Raw genomic sequence first — 22,950 nt, 5'->3', positions numbered from 1 at the left:
CCCAAAGTCCATGAGACCTTATTCATCTCCCCTCTTTCCCCAGCAGCTCTGTCCATTGCCTCCATTGAAGTGGCTCCCATCTATCAAGGGCCTCCATGCTACTGATACCAACACAAGTTTCTTGGATTTTTCTTTACTCAGCCCTTCTGCTGTTTGATGATGTTAACCAGACCCTCCTTCCTGAAATCTCACTTCCTAGGACTTCTCTGCACTGCTTTCTCTCTGAGATGTCCCCTAATTCTTTGAATTTTATTTACATTATTTTAATCTCATTCCTTAAACGCTAGTGTTCCTGAGGGTTCTGTCTTGGTGTTCTTGTTTAGCATCACACAGCTGCATCCTATACCATGCTGACTGAATCTGAATTTCCAGAGAAACCTTGCTTCCTGAACTCAATATGTGTATTTCTTTAAAAATAGATATGTTTGTTGTTATTGTAAAAGCAGTACACATTCATTGCAGAAAACAAAAAAAAGTGAAAGAAAATAGTAAAAATCACCCACAATCACACCACATGGATAATTACTGTTAATATTTTGTAGTACATCTTTGTTTTACAAAAAAGATGTACATGGCATCTTCTTTCATAATCTGAATTTTTCACTTAAAAATTCACTTAAAAATTCACTTAACATATTCTTTCATAGTATTAAATATAGATATGCATCTTAATTTTTGCCGGTTACCTTGCTCATACTATTAAATAATAAGTTAGTATTGATTATATTATATCTAGCTTATCATTTTATAAACAACATTGTGATGAATAAGCTTGAGGCAGTCTTTGTGTATAATCATGGCTAGTTAGTTTGTTAAAAGATGTATTCTTAGACACGGGTTACTTAGACAAAGAATATGCTCATTTTTAAGGCTTTTGATACATATTGCCAAAATACCCTCTAGGATGATTGTGACAATTAATAACTCCATGAACAGTGTTTTTATTTTTCTTCTGTTCTCCCTATCAGGTGTCTTGTTCATGGATATCTGAACTGAACTCATCTTCAATCCCCTCCACAAATCTTCTCTTTCTATTAGTTCTTTCATTACATATGTAGTTAGTCCCTACGATGAGCCAGGCATACCGTTTTAAGCATTGGGGATACAGCAGTAACTCAAACTGACAAAAATCCCTGCCTCAAGACATTATATCATGTCTTTTTTTCAGTTAATTGCACCTTCATCACCCAGTTACCCAAGCAAGGAAGCTAATAATTATCCCAATGATTCTCTTCCACCCCCCACATCAGGTCACCAAGTCCTGCCTTAATTATCTTGTGAGTTTATCCTCCAAATGCCACCCCAGTGCCACTGCCAGAGTTCAGCACCTTAGAGCTTCTTTCCTGCACTCCAGAAGCAGCCTCTGTCTGGCCTCCCAGGATCCATTTTCTCTACACTCTGACCCATCCTTCACACACCTCCAGAGTGATCATTCTAAAATCAAATCTGATAATGGCAGACACTTCAACATGTTTCCAGCTGCAGGATAGAGTTCAAGTCCTCATCTTGCCAGCCTCCTCTCCCATCACTCCACTCTACATCTCACTCAGGCTCCCAGAACGTGTCATTCTCCCGTCAGACATCCCCCCAGCTCTGCCTGTGCTTATCCCTGGAATACCTAATCATCCCTCTAATAGAAAGATAGCTCAAAATGTGTGCCCTTTCATGGCATATACAAAAATTTGCTCAAAATGAATCAAAGACCTAAATGTAAGAGCTAAAACTATAAAACTCTTAAAAGAAAACATAGAAGAAAAGTTTCATAACATCAGATTTGGCAACAATTTCTTGGATATGACACCAAAATCACTGGCAACAAAAGAGAAAATAGATAAATTGGATTTCATCAAAATTAAAGTCTTTTGTGCATCAAAGAACACAACCAACAGTGAAAAGGTAACACACAGAATATATTTGCAGATTATATATCTGATAAGAGGTTAATATTCAGAATGTATAAGAAATTCCTACAACTCAACCACAAAAGCAAACAACCCAATTAAAAATGGACAGAAGACTTGAGTAGACATTTTTCTGAAGAATAGGTAGAAATGGCCATTAAAGATTCTCAATATCAATAATTATTAGAGAAACACATATCAAAAGCACAATGAGAACACAATCAAAAGCACAACTTCACACCCATTAAGATGGCTACTATTTTTTTAAAAGCAGACAATAAGTGTTCATGAGGATGTGGAGAAACTGGAACACTCATCCGTTTTGATGGGAATGTAACATAGAGCAGCCACTATGAAAATCAGTATGGAAGTTCCTAATTTTAATAAATTAAAAATAGAATTACCACAAAATCCAGCAATGCCACTTTTGGATATATATTCCAAATAAATGATGGCAGGGACTCAAAGAGACATTCACACACCCACCCTTATAGTAGTAGTATTATTCACAATAGCGAAGTTGTGAAAGAAACCCAAGTGTCCATTGATGGGTGAATGGATACAGAAAATGTTGTATATTCATACAATGGAATATTATTCAGCCTTAAAAAGGCAGGAAGTTCGGACACATGCTACATTATGGATGAACTTTAAAGACATTATGCTAATTGAAATAGGCCAGTCACAAAAGGACAGGTACTGTATTATTCCACTTATATGAGTTATCTAGACTTGTCAAATTCATAGGAACAGAAGGTAGAATGCTGGTTGCCAGGGAATTGAGGAAGGACAAATGAGTTATTGCTTAAGAGGTAGAGTTTCAGTTTTGCACAATATGAAAAAAGTTCTGGAGATAGATGGTAGTGACGGTAGCACAACATGTGAATGTGCTTAATATCAATGAATTGTACATTTAAAAATTATTAAAATGGTAAATTTTGTTATGTAAATTTTGCTCAATTAAAAACAAAATGTGTGCCCTACTAACAGTGAATTAGATGATCATGTTACTACATAAAATACGGACATTAATTTAATACCAGTAATACCTCATGCATTCTGAAAATTTTGGTAACATCAGAATTTTGTAATTACATAATGTATATAATTTTATAATTATGTATGTAACTATATTACATATATAGTTTACGTCTAAACCAGAGATGGTTGAGGAAATAAAATACATTCTTTATAGATCAAGTCAAGTGGAAAGGTCAGAAAAAAGAAAATGTGTTCTCAACGTAGCCCCTATCCCACTTTTTAGGAAATTGGAAAACTTTGCGTCTTCCCTTTCTGATCAATCTCTCAAACAGGCAGGGAGCAACAGGAAAGGAGTGAGTGATTACCTCGAAATTTGAGTGTGGTCTGACTTTACCATGCTACAGGCATCATTTCTCTTCGTGTCTTCAGGACAAATTGACTGTTGATAAATTTGCAGATGCTGAAAATGTTGAAGGTAACTTGAGGATGAATGATGGAGAAATACTTATCCAGTTGAATCTTCTGGGTTTGGAGTCCTGGCACGTAACTTCTGAATGATCACTCCAGCTTGCTTTACCTGTAGCTATCCACAGAAGACAGATATAAGACAGGAATAGAAGGCGACCCCCCTCCCCATAAACTTCCCCTTGGAAATAACGTTCTAGCCATGTTCTGTGGCTCACTGTCGGGAAAGGGGGTCAGTAATGGAATCAACATCATGGAAGTAATAATTTTTTTTGAAACAATCAAATCTGTGCTAATGTCTGAAAGAGAAAAGAATAGTATGAGAGTGCTCAGAGGCTTATTTCTGACTAAAGAGAAATGAGGTTACAGCTCTCTATTGGGCTAATAGTTCCTCCCTAGCTCTGAGACAACTCTCTCTCTCTCTCTCTCTCTCTCTCTCTCTCTCTATCATTTGCTAATGAAGAAACTAGCAAATTCTATAGCATTGGATCTATTACCCAGGTCTGGATGAAGAAATTCATCAGGGAGGTGGGGAGATGCCTTTCACTGCTATCACCAGTGAACACACAGAAGGAGGAAGTAAAATAGGTGTCCTTTTAATGAGTTCCTAATCAATTCAGTTGACATATATTTTATCCATGGAAATGGATTAACAATCAAACTTAAATAGTTATGCTCACAACTCTCACAGAGCAGTGGCTTGAGTTGGTATGACCCTTTCCCCATGTTCAAGATGCAGAATGTGAAGCTGGGTGGGATGGAGACATACCTGGTGGCCACAAGGATGGGAAGAATTCACGGGTAGAATTCCACCCTATCATTGCTACTGATTGTGTTCTGCTGTCTGTTTATGTAGTGAATTTTAGTGTCACTTCCTTTTCCCCTTTTTTCTAATGGTAAACTTTCCCATGCTTTTACTAGTTCAAACCTCCCTTTCTACCCTATCAAGAAGCTCCTGCATTCTGGATTCTGGAGGATACCACAATACGAAAAGGAAATCAATAGTCCTGCCAGGGTAGACCCTAGTCTCCCAAGTCCTGGGGATTTCTCAGGGACTTGAAAATCTCCACTGTTCATGAAGGACTATAAATCATGCTCACTTCCCTGGCTTAGCCCCAGTCCCAAACTATTTAGGGAAGAGTCTCTTACTGATTCATCAAATACAATGTGGAAAGGAAAAGCGTTGCAGAATGTCTTCTCTTCAATCCAGAGTCTCTCAGGATAAATGGGCTCAAAGGCATTCATGAGATGCCCTGGACGTAGAGAAAGTGCTGATGAGAAGCAGCTCCTGCCGCCACCCTTGCACAGAGCAGAGCTCAGGATAGGGATAGTATCTTAAGTGTTTCACAAGCAAAGTGCAATCCTACTTCTTTTGCATGGGCTCCCTCAGCATCTCCAGATGGCCACGGCAATTCTTCTTCCAAATTAAAACAAACAGAAAACTTGCTACCAGGTTGAGAAGCCCTTCTGCCCCCTGCCAAGTTTCTGCCTGCCGCTGAAGAGTTTCTGGGCCAATTGAGTACGTCTCGCCATGAACACAGAGTCGGCATTGAAATGGTGACAGCCAGACAATGAGCCAGCAGAGCAGAGCGTGTGCTCCGGGCCCAGCATCAGGGACATTTGCCATGGAGCTTTTTAGACTGACAGTTTTGGGTGGCACGTGAAAATTTAACCAACAGTCCTATTTGGCAGGGGGTAGAGATTCGAAATGGAGCCTTTTTGATATGAAAATCTCCTAGACAAAGGATGTCAATTGCATGTTTGACTCACTTGCCATGGCTTGAAGGACGCAAAATGCAGCCCTTTGAGCCCTGCAGACCTTCTCCCAGATGCGTGTCACCTGGCCCATTGAGCCGTGACACAGAGCACCCTAACTCCCTTCTCCCAGTGGATCAGAGCCCTTATTCAGACTCAGGCGTTAGGTGCTAATCGTTAGACCGGCTCAGTGCCCACGGGGCTACCTTAGCAAGCCTAATGCCTGCATTTTGCAAATGAGAAGATGGAGACTCTTGTCCAGGGTCACACAGCTCCTTAGGCACAGAGCCAGAAACTTGCTTTCTTGGCTCTTGATCTAGTGGCCTTGCTGGGTGACTAAGGCTGTTATCCATAGATCTCCAGTCCAGAAATGTGTCCAAATGGAGAAGGCCTGACTGCAGAAGAGGAGCTGTGGAAAATTCATTGTTCCTGATGGCACATCAGTGCTCATCTTCCTTCTTTCCACCCATCACCTGTTGGGAGTGATTCCAATTGTGTCTCCAAAAACTTTTTCTTAGGACAGGAGAGACGATGTCCCCATGTGACCCAGCACAAATAATGAGAGGCAATGGAAGGACAATTAGAGTCTGGCATTTTAAAGTTAAAAACCATGGCCGCCAAATCCAAGTGTTGCGGAAACTAGTGCCATGATAATCACAGAGGGCTTGGCCCCGTCAGTGTATACTGGCAGGTACTCCTGAGAATCAGGCAGTCTTTCTGATCTCAGAGCTGAGCTTGGGAGAACCACTCACTTACCTTTTCCAAACATGACTATGCTTCTCACAACATCCCAGTGGGATTTTTTCACAGGACAAGCAGAAACATTCAAATATTTCTTCTTCATCCTGAGGAAAGCTGCCTGGAGGGCCTGCAGATGGCAGGGAGATAGGCACCTGGTCACATGACTGGAGAAGCACAAACCCCATTTGCTGTGATGGGGTCCACCTTTAACTAAGGAACTGTGCCATGGCCAGAGGAACAGCATGAGGGCTTACAAGACCAATTCTACCAAGATTTTAGCATTTCCGATATTTTTAAATCAAATTAGTCCTCATACTGTTTCTCTATCAAAGAAAGCCATAACTTTTTAGAAAATCTCAAGACAGAACTAAGATGCTATCTGGCAAGAAAATCATGCACGAACATTTCTTCCTGTGGTTGAAGATTCTGCAGTGAACAGACTCTGAGGTGGACTTTGAAAATACTCTAAGGAATCACAGACTAATCCTAATCTGAGTATTTTCACAAGCTATGGTCATGGAGAGCTGTTCACCTAATGCATGTGGTAACCTAAGCAGGTAATGGTCACCCTACCAGGTGCAACTGAGGTGGCCAAGTACAGGGTCTTGAGTTGACTCAGGACCTATGAATGGTTCCAGCTGCAGAAGTGGGCTCTGAAGACTGGAAAGATCAATTTATTTGAGGAGGATTGAAAAAAAAGCCATCAAGTTCAAATTTCAAATCCTTCATATGGTTATTCTTACAGGTGGACAATTTTCCAGGCTCAGGTACATTCCAGAATGCTTCCCAGTATATATCCACTTAACCTTAACCCAGTAATCCTCAACTGGGAATGATTTTATCCATTACCCCCACTATGCGGACACTTGGCAATGCCAGCAGACGTTTCTTTTTCTTTCTTTCTTTCTTTCTTTCTTTTTTTTTTTCTTTTTGTGCCACAAATGAAGGGATGAGGTTCTACTAGTAGGAAAAGACCAGGGATGCTGCTAAGGACACTATAATGTAAAAGACACACTATCAACACCAAAGAATTATCTGGTTCAAAATGTCAGTTGTGTCAAAATTGAGAAGCTCTGCCTTAATTCCACTATTAGAAGGTCCAGTCAGTCTCCCATCCAAGCACTAACCAGGACCAACCTTGCTTAGCTTCCAAGATCAGTCATATTCAGGGTGGTATAGCTATAGACACTCATAAGTGGGAGTTGAACAATGAGAACACATGGACACAGGGAGAGGAGAATCACACACTGAGGCCTGTCAGAGGATGGGGGACAAGGAGAGGGAGAGCATTAGGACAAATACCTAATGCATGTAGGGCTTAAAACCTAGATGACGGGTTGATAGGTGCAGCAAACCATCATGACACATACATACCTATGTAATAAACCTGCACATTCAAAACATGTAACCCAGAACTTAAAGGAAAATGTAAAACACAAAAACAAAAAATTCAAAGGTCCAGTTGATTCTGTTGTTTGCATAGATTTTTCCAAGACTGATAGCTCTACTTAAGTGCAACTGTTCTTTCTAAAGGCATAGCAAACCCAGTACCTCTTGGTCTCTCTCGATGCCCTGACTGTCTTGTAGCCTTTTTGACTTTGCCTTTCTCATCTTCCTGTAAGCCTTCAGAAATACAACATGCTCCTTCTTCCCTGTCCTCTCCACTTCTTCATTCATGTCAAGAATGTCCATGGTTACCTCAATGTCAAAGAAGTCTTTGGCCACAGCCTCAATGATACCTGCAGCAGAAGGACACCTATTGTTGAGGGATGGCCGAAGGCAATTTTATCAGCAAAAATCATAAAATAATCAAATTGTAAAACTTCTGATGAATATTTTGAAGTTCACCAAGCCCAGGCCCTGCTTTAAATCAGACATCAGCAACAACCAATTAAATAAAAATATGCAGAGACTGAAGTTATACATGTTTGGATACCAAATATATCCATGCCACTTTAATTTCTAGTTTGGCATCTATTCATTTGTTTGTTATTTCAGGTAGGCATTTAACTCATTAAACAAACAAATAAACCTAGAGATAATGTAAGCAAAATTCAGTTGTAAAAGATTTAAGGATCAAGTTTTTAAAAGTGTTCCTCTGGGCACTATCCCAGGGTTATATACAAAATACAGGGAAAGCGCCGGGCACGGTGGCTCATGCTTGTAATCCCAGCACTTTGGGAGGCCGAGGCGGGTGGATCATGAGGTCAGGGGATCGAGACCATCCTGGCTAATACAGTGAAACCCCATCTCTACTAAAAATACAAAAAATCAGCCAGGCACGGTGGCGGGCGCCTGTAGTCCCAGCTACTCGGGAGACTGAGGCAGGAGAATGGCGTGAACCCAGGAGGTGGAGCTTGCAGTGAACCGAGATCACTCCACTATACTCCAGCCTGGGGGGACAGAGCGAGACTCCATCTCAAAAAAAAAACAAACAAACATATATATATATATATATGGAAAGCATGCATGAAGATGTTCATGATAGCATTGTTTACAAAAGCAAAAGATTAGTATCAATGGAAAATTTAATAATAGGAGATTAGTTTAGATAATTACAATATGGAATATCATTCAGCCATTTAATATGTGGTTTTAAAGATTATGTGGAAACATGCTTTTTCTACAATGCTAAATGCAAATAAAGAGTTGATACAAAATAATATATGCAGAATTATCACAGCTATGTAAAAACCTGTATAATTTAAAATGTTGAAAGAAAAATACAAATTATTCATTTTTGTGGAATTTTGGAAACATTTTAAAAGCTCAAGGACTTTGGGAGCAGTGGTCAAGATGATATGAAGTCACACATTCTAAGAGAGTTTTAACTTCTTACCCGTAGCCAGCTATTAGCCATCCTGGAGAATCTGTGGGGAAACTTTCCTCACTTCAGAAGCTCCATAGCTCTGCAGTCAGCTAAGCCATTTCCATACCTGGTACAATTGGCACAGACCACTTCTATCTGAGTAGTAATGGAGAAACATGTTTCCATCTGCTCCTCTCTCCACACGAAACGATGGTGCATGCATCTTCTAATTAAAAGACACACATTTTTCCCAGTGGACACAAATTGTGTAAATTACGCTTTTGAGGCTTTGTGAAACAATAGTATTTATCCATTACATCCTACGGCACTATATCCCAACCCTCTCTCCAATCACATAAAAATTCCCACTATTTCTGCTCCTGTATGTCAGGAATTTTATACTATACCTACTATACTTTAAACAACCCTATATGGCAAGTAGTAGTTCCATGTTAAGAGGAAGAAACTGAGGCTCAGGGAAGGTAAACCGAGGTTAATGGTAGAACAACATTTGATTCCCAAATGAGCCTTTGCACCGTGCCATGCTGTTTCTACCCATATTCCAAAAGCAGCTGTCTGCTGGTAACAGGAAGCCTTAGTGAGTTTCCACCACACTTGGCCTGTGACCAAGTGACCATGGGCATCTTCACTTTCCAACACATCAGGGAATCAGAGAATTTGCAAGTAGAATTAAACCATTTCTTGTTCTGAAAGGATAATGTCATCTGTGATGTCAATTTGAACATTTAGAAAATAGAACCTTCCGCCGGGCGCGGTGGGCTCGTGCCTGTAATCCCAGTCTCGGAGAGGCCGAGGCAGGCAGATCACGAGGTCAGGAGATCGAGACCATCCTGGCTAACACGGTGAAACCCCGTCTACTAAAAATATGAAAAAATTAGCCGGGCATGGTGGCACATGCCTGTAGTCCCAGCTACTCGGGAGGCTGAGGCAGGAGAATCGCTTGAACCCAGGAGGCGGAGGTTGCCGTGAGCCGAGATGGCGCCACTGCACTCCAGCCTGGGTGACAGACAGAGCGATCTCAAAAAAAAAAAAAAAAGTAGAACCTTCAAGGATACATCAGAAGAGATCCCCTTTCTCCAGAAATGTTGACATTCAAGTACGTATCATTTCACAGTAAATGAGATGTATACCAGGAAAGAAGAATAGAGACTTTGCCTGGGGGAGTCTCTAGCTAGTTAGTAGACAGTTCAGTACCCTGGACACACAGCTTTTGGCCATGAGGGAATAGGTAAAGGAGATGGGTTCCTTCCAAGATCTTTGTCGTCTTCCATGGTGAAAGGTTGTTAGTTAAAATGGGTTTCTTTTTTTTCCCCAAATACTTTTTTATCTTTTTTTTTTTTTTGAGATAGAATCACACTCTGTTGCCCAGGCTGGAATGCAGTGGCACGATCATGGCTCACTGCAGCCTCTGCTGCCTAGGCTCAAGTGATCTTTCCACCTCAGGCTTCTGAGTAGCTGGGATTATAGGCACGCCACCACCATGCCCAGCTATTTTTTTTTTTTTTTTTTTTTTGTGGAGATGGGGGCTTTGCTGCATTGCCCAGGCTGGTCTCAAACTCCTAGGCTCAAATGATCTTGTCCACCTCGGCTTCCAAAAGTGCTAAGATTACAGGCATTAGACACCATGCCCAGCCCTCAAATACTATTTTTTTTTTATAATTCCAAAAGTGTGTATCTAAAGTATATATATTTATTTGTATGTATGTGTGTTTACATCTTGACAAAATGTAAAGAGTAGTTGAGGCAGCACATATAAAAAGCATCAATAAAATAGGAAGTTAACAGTTAATTTAAAAATTATATCCAAATCCTACATAGTGAAAACAAAGTAACAGAATACAGAGGCCTGAAAGAAAGTCCACGTGATCCTGTTTCATGCCCCTCACTCCTTAGCCCCTGCCCAGAGACACTTCCAAAAGTTTGTGCTTTTAGTTCTTCTGGTCAATGTCACTAAGTCTCTAAATAATATAGTTATTTCTTGTACTTTTATACTTTCATTTCTTATACTTTTATTTCTTGCTTCAAATAGGGCTTTTTAAAAGTGGAGAATCAGGGCAAAGAATAACAGAATAAAAAAAATTTTTCCTAAAGAGACAATCTATAATACTTTGCCCAGAATAAAGCACTGTATAGCTGTTAGGTAACATTGCAGAACAGAATAGAAAGCCCAGATATAAGGCTGTACACCTAAAGCCGTGTGATATTTGACATGTGTGGGTTTGGATCCAGCTCAGCCACCATGCCTGGGTGATTTGGGGACAGTTACTTGACCTTTCTGGACCTCGGTTTTCTCATCTGCATAATAGGAAAAATAAGACTGCCAACTCTAATGGCATCAGGAAGATAAGTCAATGTTGACACATTACTTAGCCCAACACCTGCTTCATAATTAGCAGTCAATAAAGGTTAGCTAAAGCATAAGAAGATTAAAGGCTCAGTTATAACCAGAAATGTATGCCTCAAAGGCACTGCCAAATTATTAGAGAGACACAAAAAAAGTCAACATTATCTTAATTTGTTATTTTTGCCTGAAGAGACAATCTATAATACTTTGCCCAGAATAAAGCACTATATAGCTGTTAGGTATCATTGCATGTATCTTCTTCCAACTTGTATATTATAATATTTAAATATTTTATTTATCTCATTATATGCAAAATGTCCTCAAATACTACCAGAGAAGTTCTATTCTATTGCTTCTGTAGCATCACTTATAAGTGAGAGCTAAACATTGAATACACATGAACATAAAGATGGCAACAACAGACACCGGGGACTACTAGAGGAGGGAAGAGGGGATGGGGGTCGATTGGGTACTATGTTCACTACCTGGGTGTCAGGATGAATCATACCCAAACCTCAGCATCATGCCATATACCCATGTAAAAAGCCTGCGTATGTACCCTCTGAGTCTTTTTCAAAAAATTGAAATTATAAAAAAGCAAAGGAAAAAAAGATCATAGAATAAAAAATATATGTATTATAAAAAATATTAAAAGGGCCTAACTGTATTTCTTTATATCCTGATTGTTGTGCTTTAGCTAAGAAATTGAAAGGAAGTTGTCATGCAAATTATCGTAGTTACTAAACTGGCCATGTTGAACAGAGAGAAAAGAAAGGGGAAGGAATGCAGTTATTATTTATTTATGGAAAGCTGATTTTTCTGGACTGATTACAATGCTAGAGACTTTTACATCTTATCTCTCGTAATCCACATATTGCTATGAGGCAGGTTATTTTTTTCCCTACTTATTTCTTTTTGTCTCTGTTTGTGTCCAATACCTTAAAAAGTGCTTGATACATACTCTCACTCAATAAATATTGGTCACCCAATAAATATTATTAAATAAAATACATTGAGATTCAGAGACGGCAACTAACTTGCCAGAATCGCACAGCTGTTAAGTTGTAGAGCCAGTGGGACAGCCTCGTGGGCCCATCTGACCCCATAAGCAGGGCTCTTTCCACTCCCTCTACCCTTGAGTAGTTCACATGATAACAATAGGACAGGCCTGGCTATTCATGCCCAACTATGCATGACTCGTAATTGAAGTCAGTTAAGGCTTCCAAGCCTCTGATTCCTTATACGAAAAATGGAGAAAATAATACTTTTCCCATGTATCGTCTATGGGGAGTGTAAGGGTTGCTGAGGCTTTTTAACATCCACAATCCCATTTTGTCCCCATGACAACCCTGAAAGGGTGGATATGAACACCAGTATAGAAATGGCGAAGGAAGATCTCGGTGAAGTATAAAGGCCCTAAAATTAAACTATTTTCTCTAAAGTAATAAACTATTATTATGATATATATAAATCCTCTTTCACCTTTTCTTGTCTAAAAAATAAAAGAGAAAATAGATGTTTGAATTTCTAGTGATCTCTACAAACAAGAAACCCAAGGAAAGAACTCCAGGAGGGCATATCCCGGTAGGGAAATTAGTTTCCTAACACCTCAGTTGGTCACCCATGGGTTAATCAGAGTTGGATGGTTTCTGATTCTGGCTCTTAGCCCTGTCAAATCTTCCCTTCTGATACATGAATAACATGAATCTGGCTGCATATGCAATTTATCAGCTCCATCCTGGCCAGGAAACCTTAGGAGAGCTTTTGCAAATGCACTGAAACCTGACTGTTTTCCAGCCTTTGTTCCAATTGTAATCAGTCTCCAGGATTTACTTCCAAATCAACACCACACCCTATCTGAAAAGGCCATCCCTTCGGTTTTTGTGAGCCAGTTTATAAAAGTGGCCAGCAGGTGTTTCTTTTTCATTCTCTTCCAAAAAGAATTCCCGGGCCCACCAATACCAGGTACCAAGGATTCTGCAGGTGGGAGGGTTCTCCTACAACTGCACCTCTGTAGGGGGAGGCAGGAGCTGGCCCAGGACTACCACAGTATTTGCTTCCTCTTGGGCAGCCAAGACCAGACTCAAGTGACCTCACCTGATAAGAGATTGCCAGGTAACTGTGGCGGGCATCCAGGTTTTCAATAAACTCCATGAGATTTCCTCCCGGTGTCCGTAGCATCCTGTCACAGCCAGACATCTTACAGAACTGAAAGAAGTATTCTCCAAAGAGTTTCAGGATGGCTTCCATGGAGACACCTGTAGAAACCAAAGTATAGCCCCTAAATAAATCCCCTGGGAGGTGTGTGTTGTCCTTTGCGTGGTCTTCATTTATTTCCAGAGGGTTCACATCCTGGCTGTGTGACACTATTGAGCTACTCTCTAAGCCGTCACTTGCCTCATCAGTAAAATGCCAATAACCACATTGATGTCATGGGGCCTTTGTGAGGAGCCCAGTGCAGCCTGGCACTGGGTAGGTGCTTGTAAAACATGAGTCTCCATGACAAATATTTCCTCAAAGTCAAGAAGGGGATGCAGAGATGCCATACCTGCTTAGCTGCTGAAGCCAGTACCCAGAACAAGCTTCACTCCGGGTGGGGAGGGCACGGCACTCCACGATCACCCCCAACACCTCCCACATCTTTAAATGTAACAGTCTCTAACAAGACTACAAGGATGTCTCTGAGAAATAACTAATACACAGTGAAAAACCTATGCCTTCAAGGCTATAGGATCCTGATTTACCACAAAGATGATACCAAATACTTGCAGTGACATTTCCTTTCTCTCTTGACCTCATCAGATCCTGGCCTCCCTGTGAGGCCCAGTGTTCACATTCTATTCTCCATAAAGATTTCTCTGAAAGGTCCAGGTCACACGGAATTCTCTCTTCCTAAATGTTGCATTTTTTTCTTCCTAATTCATGGTAATTCTGGAGAGAAGCAACCTGATCCTACATGTTTTCTGTGCTAAACACAGCGTAGGTGACTGATGAACACCTGGAGGTAGATTTGCGGCGTTAGCTGGGACTGCTGCTCACCTCCCCGCTCCCCTGGCTGCACTGTTGGAATAGACAGTGGGCAAGTGTCCACTTTATGGGAGAGACAGCAAACATTTTAAAAGAATATTTTATAGTTCTGACAACACACATTAATTATGGTTCTGTTACTCAATGTTTGCCCAGCTCTTATAAGGTAGCTAACCTTATTATCATGTCCTTTTTACAGCTGAGACTATGGGGGCTGAGTCATCTTTGTGAATTGACTCCAGTCACATAGAGTTGCAGAGGCCAGATTTGTTGAAGAGGCTCCAACTCTAAGTTCAGCGCTTTTTGTACCACATCCCCCAGCCTCTGAAGCAGCAATGAGAGAAGCAGGGAGTCTCCCCAAGGCAAGGGCTGCTTATACATTGGCATCATTGACACGGGAGAGAGGGCATCCATCCATGCTGCTGGTCTGGAGTTCCTGTGAGAAACGCCCTCTTATTTACAATGGGGCTGTGACACATGTAAGTCCTGGGGGCTGGGGCAAATGTCTGTACTGCCCAGGTTTATGGAAGGCCTGAAGAGCTCACCATCACCAGTATCTGTGGTTACATCCTTGAAAAACTCTATGATGCTCTGGCTGGATTTGAAATTCACAGCAAGGGACATTCCAGGTCTCATGAGCTATCCATGGCTAAATCCTACAGAGGACAGACCAAGGAGGTCTGAGCACTCTCCAGCCCCTGCTTGCTTCCTAGGATGGTCTGAAGAGCAGTTTCCCTACAGCTCATAATCCACAGCCAGACCATGGGGCAGATCATTGTTCTCTAATCTGAGCAGGATAGAGTCCCCACTGAATTGGTCTAGTTTTGTCAGAGATGAGTTGTACATATTTTCCAAGATGAGTTACACATATTTTCCAAAAATTGATTAGACCGATCTGAATGTAGACAAAGCTTGGGATGGTAAAGGAGCCAGTAGTAATGGCCTGTGTTAATTGCCTCCGTTGGATTCTTTGCTTGTGGGTGCATCCTGGCTGGCTGCAGGCTGGCTTATCTATACCAGTATTCAGGGGCCACCTGCTAACCCCTAGGGGATCTGAGACAAATTCTACCACGTTCCTTTCCAATGCTTGAGTCTCTGGGAGGAGAACTGCTAAAAGGTAAACAGACAGATGGGGAATTGTCCTTCTGCTCTCCTGCTTCCATCCCTCTGTTACCTTTAAATCTAGCTTATTCAGACTAAGAAAAAACAGCTGTGCTGTGCATCCTGGCGGCTGGAGCTCTGAGCAGGTGCATCCTGTTACCTGCCAGGAAAAGCAGGGGTCCCAGTGGGCCCCCTTCTCCCAAGAACCTCTGCCAGGAGGACTGGGCTGCCTGTAAGCCAAGCAAAGTTATATTCAAGTGAGAGTGGCAGCTTTGGGTAAAAGACTGCCTGTTTGACTTTTAAATCTTTAAACTTACAAAAATCCATGAAGCTGTTTGTTCCAGGCTCTGGTTATTTTGTTTGTGGATGACCAGCTCTGTTAACAGGAAAGGACATCTGGCTGAGAGAGGAACTGTTTCTGAAACAAGGATCTGGGGTTTGAGCGTGGTGTTTTCCACCTGTAATGGGTTTGGAGCTTTTTCTAGAATTATTAGTTGAGAATGCTTGTCCAGCAGAGAATAAAGCCCACTTTTTTAAAAAAATCAACACCTGTCTTAGTCTTTTATACAGTTTCACCTCAGTGTATTTAAGATTCTAAGAGCCTGCTAAGTCACAGATGATCCAAGATATATAAGAAATAGTTAGAAACTGCAAGAAAGAACTAAACTAAAGTGCCTTAAAATGTTTTTTGATAGTGCAGGGGACAATTTATGCTATGCTTAGTATTCTTTCATGTAAGAAAGAAGGGAAAACAAGGAAATAATCATCTATCTGCTTACTTGTGCAAAATTAAACACCTGAAGGATAAACCTGGATCTATTGAGATTGGTTACCTACAGGACATTGGTAGGGAATGGGGTGGAAAGATTAGAAAAATTGTGGAGTTGGGGAAAACGACATTTTTCTGAGCATAACTTTTTGAACAGTTCTGGTTTGGGGGGTCATGTTAATGTTTCATATGCTTAAAACAAATAAAATATAAGATCAACAAGGATAGAGAAAACCCCTAAGATGGAATACAAACAGAAACAAATTCACAGAACAGCATTTCAACAGAACAGTTTTGAATAACATAATTACCCAGGAAAAAAATTAACCCAGTAATATTTGAATATAGTATTTACACTACTGTGTCCTCAGGCCAAAAGCAAAAAGAACTTTAAACAAATATTTTACAGCAGTTAGTAGGCTTCCTTTTCACAGCAGTGTGGGTTAGCAATTCTGAAACTATGTTCTGAACAAGTAATACATTGTGGATAGTGGGAGCCAGGTTTTTCACTATCTGAGAACGAAGTTACAATTATGGAAAGGAGAAGACTAGAATGAACCCTGTGCCTCTGGATTAGAAAATCTAACATAATAAGACAATGAAATCTATCATGGTTTTAGATATATATATATCTAATATATTATGTATCTAATATGTTTATATATTTTATAAATTTTAGACATATAATATTATATAAAACATATATTATATGTATATATAGAGAGAGATGGATGTGTGTATGTGTGTATGTGTGTGTGTGTGGGTGGGTGTGTGTATATGACATCTATTTTCCAGCACTGTCCACTAAGAGGGCCTAAAAGCAGTGACACCCCAGTAGCAGTGGGGTTGCCTAACGTCTAGATCTTAGTTTTTAAATGCCCTTCTCCTGTAAAAGGAATCAGGGCCTTGGAGAAATGGCAGCTTCAAGGGCTGGGGCAGGGAAAGGATGAGATCAGCCCATAACATCTTGTTATGAAGAAGGTAAAGAAGTGATCAAAGAATAATGAGGACATGTCAAAAGGACACAGGGGCCAGTTTAGGGAGGCTGCACTGGCTAACTCTTGCAGAATTTGAGCATCAAAATAAATAATAAAAGGAAAGGATTACAGCCTGTTTTTAAAAAATAAGAATCACAAATCTACATTGAAATACGTAAATAAAAATATGGGGGAGAGGGGGAAATTCTTTCTTATAGAAACTCAATGAAAACAAAAGGAATAATATTTTAGAAAATTACTATTTGACTTCCATCATAAGTATCGATTCAGACAAAAATCACAAATAAATACTAAAATTATGAAAGAGGGAGTTTGAGAAATGACAAGATATCTGCATAATCTGAAAGTATCTTCTCACAAGATACTAATTACAAAGGGAAAAGGTAACTTTACAGTGGAGAAAGCTGGCAAATTCTAAGTAAATCAAGTGATCAAGGTTAGCCTCACTAATAATAGGACAGATCAATGCAATATGCCTCCTGATATGATAAACTGGGAAGGACAAAAGATCACGTCTGTGATCTTCCTGCCAAGAAATCATAACCTGAATTATATGATGAGGAATATCAGATAATCCTGAATTGAGGGACATTTTGCAAAATGTCTGACCAGAACTTTCCAAAGATACCAATTTTATAAAACATAAAGAGACTCAGAAACTGTTCCAAGCCAAAGAGTACTGAAGAGACATGATAACTGACATGATCCAGGATTTTCTTTTGCTCTGAAGGACATCATTGGGTCAATTGGAAAAATCTCAATAAGTTCTATAGATTAGATAATAGCACTATACCCATGTTCATTTCCTGAGTTTGATTGTTGTACTGTAGTTATTTAAGAGAATTTTTAAGGACAAAAAGGCACCACATTTGCAATATACTAACAATTTCAAGAAAAAAGTATAAATCTAGATATGAAGAGAAGGATAGACACTATATGGTAAAATGTCAACATTTGGGGAATATGGATAAAGACTACATGGGAATTCTTTGTACTATTCTTGTAAGCCTTTCGCAAGTTTGAAATTATGTCAAAGTAAAAAAGTTTCTGTTGATTGCTCTGAAAAGACCATAGAGAATCTTACATAATAAGACGATAAAGATCACGTTTATCCATGGCCAGCTGAAATACACCTGCAGCCCAGGCATCTGTAATGCTATGAATTTTGTTAGTTATAATCGGGGCATTATCAGTATATTTTTAATGTCTTTATCTTGTTAGAGACTCATACTGAAATATTTATGAATGAAATTGTGAGAAACCTGGTAATTGCTTTAAAATACTCCAGAAAAAATAAAACCAGAAAAAGAGTGGAGGAATCAAATAGATGAAATAAGATTGGCAAAATATTGTTAACTAGTGAAGCTGGGTGGAGGGTATGTGGGCTTCTGTACACAATTCTCTCTACTTTTGTGTGTGTGTTAAAATACGTTGTTTTTTGTTTTTGTTTTTGTTTTTTTAAATAAATAAAAGACTTGGGGTTTTTTTGGTTGGTTGTTTTTTTTATTTTTATTTTTTTATTTTTTAGACAGGGTCTCACTCTGTTGCCCAGGCTGGAGTGCAGTGGCGCCATCATGGCTCACACAGCTTCAACATCCCCAGGCTCAGGTGGTCCTCCTGCCTCAGCCTCCTAAGTAGCCGGGACTACAGATTTGTGCCATCATGCCTGGGTAATTTTTGTATTTTTTCTAGAGATGGGGGTTTTGCCATATTACCCAGGCTGGTCTTAAACTCCTGGGCTCAAGTGATCCACCCGACTTGACCTCCAAAAGTGCTGGGATTACAGCACCTAGCCAAGACTTTTTTCCAGAAGGAAACAATGGTCACAAAGCTTCTATACTTGGTTCCCCAGGTGTGGAGATTTCTAACAAGCTTTTACATTGGAATGTTGCATGAACTCAAACTTTCTGACTTAACAAGCATGGGTCTTCTTTGTCACTGGGAAACATTTGCTTCTTGCTGGGTTTCAGCTCAAGGTACTGGAAAGAGTAGAGTTGGGCTGTCTAGGGCACGGGGACAGAGGGAACCTGTTGAAGCTGCAGTGAGGCTGGCCAGGGACAGCATAGCCACCAAAGCAGAGCCTCCTAGGCAAACAACCCACTCAGGGTCAGACTTGCCAAGACCCCTGCCCACCTCCCACAACCCAAGTCACAGGCAACAAGAGCTATTCCTCATGGCACCCTTCCTGAGTCACCCAGCAAAACGTATGCTCTTCGACAGCAAAGGGAAGTACATGCTCTACCTTTGACAAAGTTTTCCATTGAAAAGTGGTAATTTTTCCCCCAAAGCGTTGGTATTCAAAGGATTACTCTTCAGATACCTGAAAAGAGCCAGAATCTCACATACTCTTTTTCTCCAATTATATCACTGATGTCAGGCATGAGTTAATTTATGGGGAAATATTTTGGAGTGGGAGAAAGAGGAGTTTGAGAGAAGGAAAGAAACATCTACCCGTGTCCATGCCATAGTTTGCAAGGAGGAAGAAGACTCTAAGTTGGGAGGGTTGGGTTTCAGAAGTAGTAGTAAGTTTATTCAGGCATAGAGAAAAAATAAACTGGAAGTCGATTAAGGCAGCTCAGAAAGTGGTGCTGTGCAGGGATGAAACAGTTCCACTGAAGCCTGGTAGAAAAGAATCTGCCTGGTTCCCATCAAACCTTGGAACAGAGTAGTCAGCCCTACCAGGGCCACAGCAGAGGGCCAGGTGTCTACTGGGTGGCGAGGAGGGGGGAGGGATAGGGTGAGGTACCTTGCTGTGTACCCACTGGGTGTCAGGCATTTTGCTCACCTTATTTGATTTCGTCTGTAGGACAGATGAAACCCCCTGGGTGGTTGTCCTACAGGCGAAATCAAATAAGGTGAGCAAAGTGTCACAGGTATCATTGCTGCACAACCAGTGGAACATTTGCCACGGGTTACATTATCAGGAGCCGGTGTAGCCAGGGGGCTCATCCAGGTCAGTCTGATTCCAAAGCCTTTGCTCCAGACATTCTCAACTTCCCCTCCAGTCTGCGGGATGAAGCACCAGCCTTGCAATCAGCAGACTTGAATTCAGGTCTCCATTCGTGGCTGGCTGCGCAGCCTGAGTTACTTGTCCCACCCTCAGAGGAGTATGGTGCAGAGCAAACATTACAATGCCTGGCTTCAAGACTTTGTCAATTTTATATTGTTCTTCTTTTTAAAGATGTGAGTGCAGAGAGGCTTGCTGGCATTTGCTGATAGCTAACTGTTGAAACACATTTTACTATGGGTGTCTTCGCAAGCAAAGTCTAGACGGACACAGCTGTGCCAAATGGCTGTTGTGTGTTGTTTTGAATTTTGTCACTTCAGATCACTAATAACCCACTTACACACTAAGTAGGCACTTATTCATACACAGAACAATTCCTTATGCAGTGCTCAACCTGCCATCTGGTCCCCTCCTGAATTATGCTAATTGGAAAGCACAGAGCTATGCAGTGGCAGAGCGGTCTGGAAAAGTACCAGCAATTGCTTCAAGGTAGGGAAATTGCATTCTGAAGCCCACATGGAAAGCAAAGCCCTTGCTACTGGTGACTAAGCATGCTTTTTCCTTTGTCAAAGGGAGGATTTTCAACTGACCAGTGTATTTTGTTAGAGAGTAAAATGTCCTTCCTGTAGCTTTCCCTTTGGCTAGGTCCTGCTCTTGCTCTCTCAGACTCGCGGGCGTTGTAGACATAGAGAATCACCATGGGCTTCCTGGGGCTGTCCTGATTCCACATCTCATACATGTGTTCACTCGATTTTGCATCTCAACTTCTTATTTGAAAACTGCGTTCGCCATACTCATTTGCTCTTTCAGATAGATATAGGCCAATAGATGTTATGGAAATAAACGACAAGAAGAAAACACTTCTGACACTCAAAGCTAGGCAGAGAGAAACCACAGTGATGTACGCTGGCTTCCGGTGGAGAGGTGATGTGGGCCAGCCCACACATTGGTCTGTAGACTGGCTGCTGCCTCTACACAGGTTGGTTGGGTTGGGAATGTGACGGCAATGGGGCAGGTATGTGATGGCATCTCACTGCTGAAGGTACTGCCACACTGTTTGATGTACATGAGCACAGACAGCCACAAAAATGGACTGGGGTGATATGATATATACAGAGTATTTCTTTCTGGAGATATACAAGCTGACTCAAGTTCTTATATTAGTCCACTAGGGCCACCATGACAAAATGCCATAGATGGGGGGCTTAAACAACAGATGTTTATTTTCGCAGAGTTCTGGAGGTCAGAAGTCTGAGATCAAGGTGATAACATGGTTACTTGGCTTGTTAGAGGGTCACCTTCTCACCATGTCCCCATGTGACAGGGAGGGAGAGAGCCAGCGCTCTGGTATCTCTCCTATAAGAGCTCCAATCCTATCAAGAGGGCCCCACCCTCATGAGTTCATCTCAACCTAATTATTTCCCAAAGGCTCCATTTCCAAATATGAATTTGGGGCATGGGGGCACAATTCAGTCCAGAGCAGTTCTTAGGTTAAAAGATAGTTTTAGAATCTTGTAAAAGATCTGCATCTACCCTTGACAGCTTGAAATGACAAACTTTTCCTGTAAAGGGCAGATAGTAAATAGTAAACGTTTTCGGCTTTGCAGGTCATATGGTCTTTGTGCAGCTACTCAGCCCTGCCACGTAACACAAAAGTAGCCACGGATGATGTGTAAACAAAGGGGCATGGCTGTGTTCCAATAAAACTTGATTTACACAAACAGGCAAAGGCCCAGATCTGGCTCTTAGTCTGTATGTAGTTTGCTGACCACTAATCAGAGAGCTCAGAACATTTTTTTTTTTTTTTTTTTTTTTGAGACAGAGTCTTGCTCTGTCACCCAGGCTGGAGTGCAGTGGCACGATCTTGGCTCACTGTAGCCTCTACGTCCCAGGTTCAAGTGATTCTCCTGCCTAAGCCTCCTGAGTAGCTGGGATTACAGGGACACGCCACCATGCCTGGCTAATTTTTTTTTTGTTTTGTTTTTTTTTTGCATTTTTAGTAGAGACAGGGTTTTACCATGTTGCCCAGGCTGGTCTTGAACTCCTGACCTCAGGTGATCCACCCACCTCAGTCTCCCAAAGTGCTGGGATTACAGGCATGAGCCACGGCACCTGGCCCATAATTCGTTTTATTTTATTTTAAGTTCTGGGGTATATGTGCAGGATGTGCAGGTTTGTTGCATGCATAAATGTGTGCCATGGTGCTTTGCTACATGGATCAACCCATCACCTAGGTATTAAGCCCAGCATGCATTAGCTAAATCGGCTAATGCTCTCCTTAGCCCCGACCCCCACGACAGGCCCCAGTGTATGTTGTTCCCCTCCCTGTGTACACATAGAACATAATTTTTTACCACGGCCATTTGAAGTGAATAGCAAAGCCTGTCTCTTCTTATAAGGGACAGGATCCAGAGGTACAAAACATAGAAAGACCCCCGTCCTTCCTTCAGACTCAACATTCAGCTGACATTTACCGAACACCCAATATGTGCCATGCATGTTGCTAAGTGCCTTACATTTGTCATTTGGTTTAATTCATTCCTTCCCACAACCCTGTAAGGTATTATTCCTTTTGCAGGAGATCAACTCTCAATGAAATTCTAGCCCAAGGTCACACAGCTGGTGTGACAGAATAGAATCCACCCTCCATTCTCATTCTGGAGTAACAACGAGATGTTCTTTGGCAGAGGGCTCAGACCAAATCAAGACTACGCGATATAGCCACTATGTCCTTCTGCTGCTGGGATCCCTTGGAATAAAATCAAGAAAAGACTAAAGGTGGGCTTAATTTCACTACCCAGTCTAAGCTTTTTTGCCCTTTTATTTCCTAAGCTCTGTCAAAACTCCAGATTTTCAGCTCAAAAGCAGTCGCCCCTCATTACAGAATTTCCACCTAATGATGCGTATTCTTTCTGTGGAGGGAAGGTTACTAGACGCTCATCTTACTTAGTTAGAAGAAAGGAGGCAATTGCAAACCACTGGACTTACTTGTGGGCCTCCAGCCCTCACTGGGATCACAGTCAGCCATAAG

The 22,950-nt window shown here is 41.2% G+C and overlaps 1 protein-coding gene across 1 annotated transcript in view; it reads right to left on the bottom strand.

Moving 5' to 3' along the window:
- Positions 1–22,950, bottom strand: part of LOC105545768 (guanylate cyclase soluble subunit beta-2-like) — a 65,586-nt gene that overhangs the window by 21,283 nt on the left and 21,353 nt on the right. Inside the window, 7 exon segments of the mRNA XM_011988797.1 lie at positions 3,248–3,428; positions 3,430–3,465; positions 4,497–4,600; positions 5,859–5,970; positions 7,395–7,599; positions 8,787–8,878; positions 13,115–13,275. Of these exon segments, the coding sequence (XP_011844187.1) occupies positions 3,248–3,428; positions 3,430–3,465; positions 4,497–4,600; positions 5,859–5,970; positions 7,395–7,599; positions 8,787–8,878; positions 13,115–13,275 (891 nt within the window).

This window comes from Mandrillus leucophaeus, unplaced genomic scaffold (assembly GCF_000951045.1).
Source record: "Mandrillus leucophaeus isolate KB7577 unplaced genomic scaffold, Mleu.le_1.0 Scaffold338, whole genome shotgun sequence".
NCBI classification, from domain to species: Eukaryota; Metazoa; Chordata; class Mammalia; order Primates; family Cercopithecidae; genus Mandrillus; species Mandrillus leucophaeus.
The sequence above is the reverse complement of the archived record's forward strand: the minus strand, read 5'-3'. Positions and strand labels throughout refer to the sequence as shown.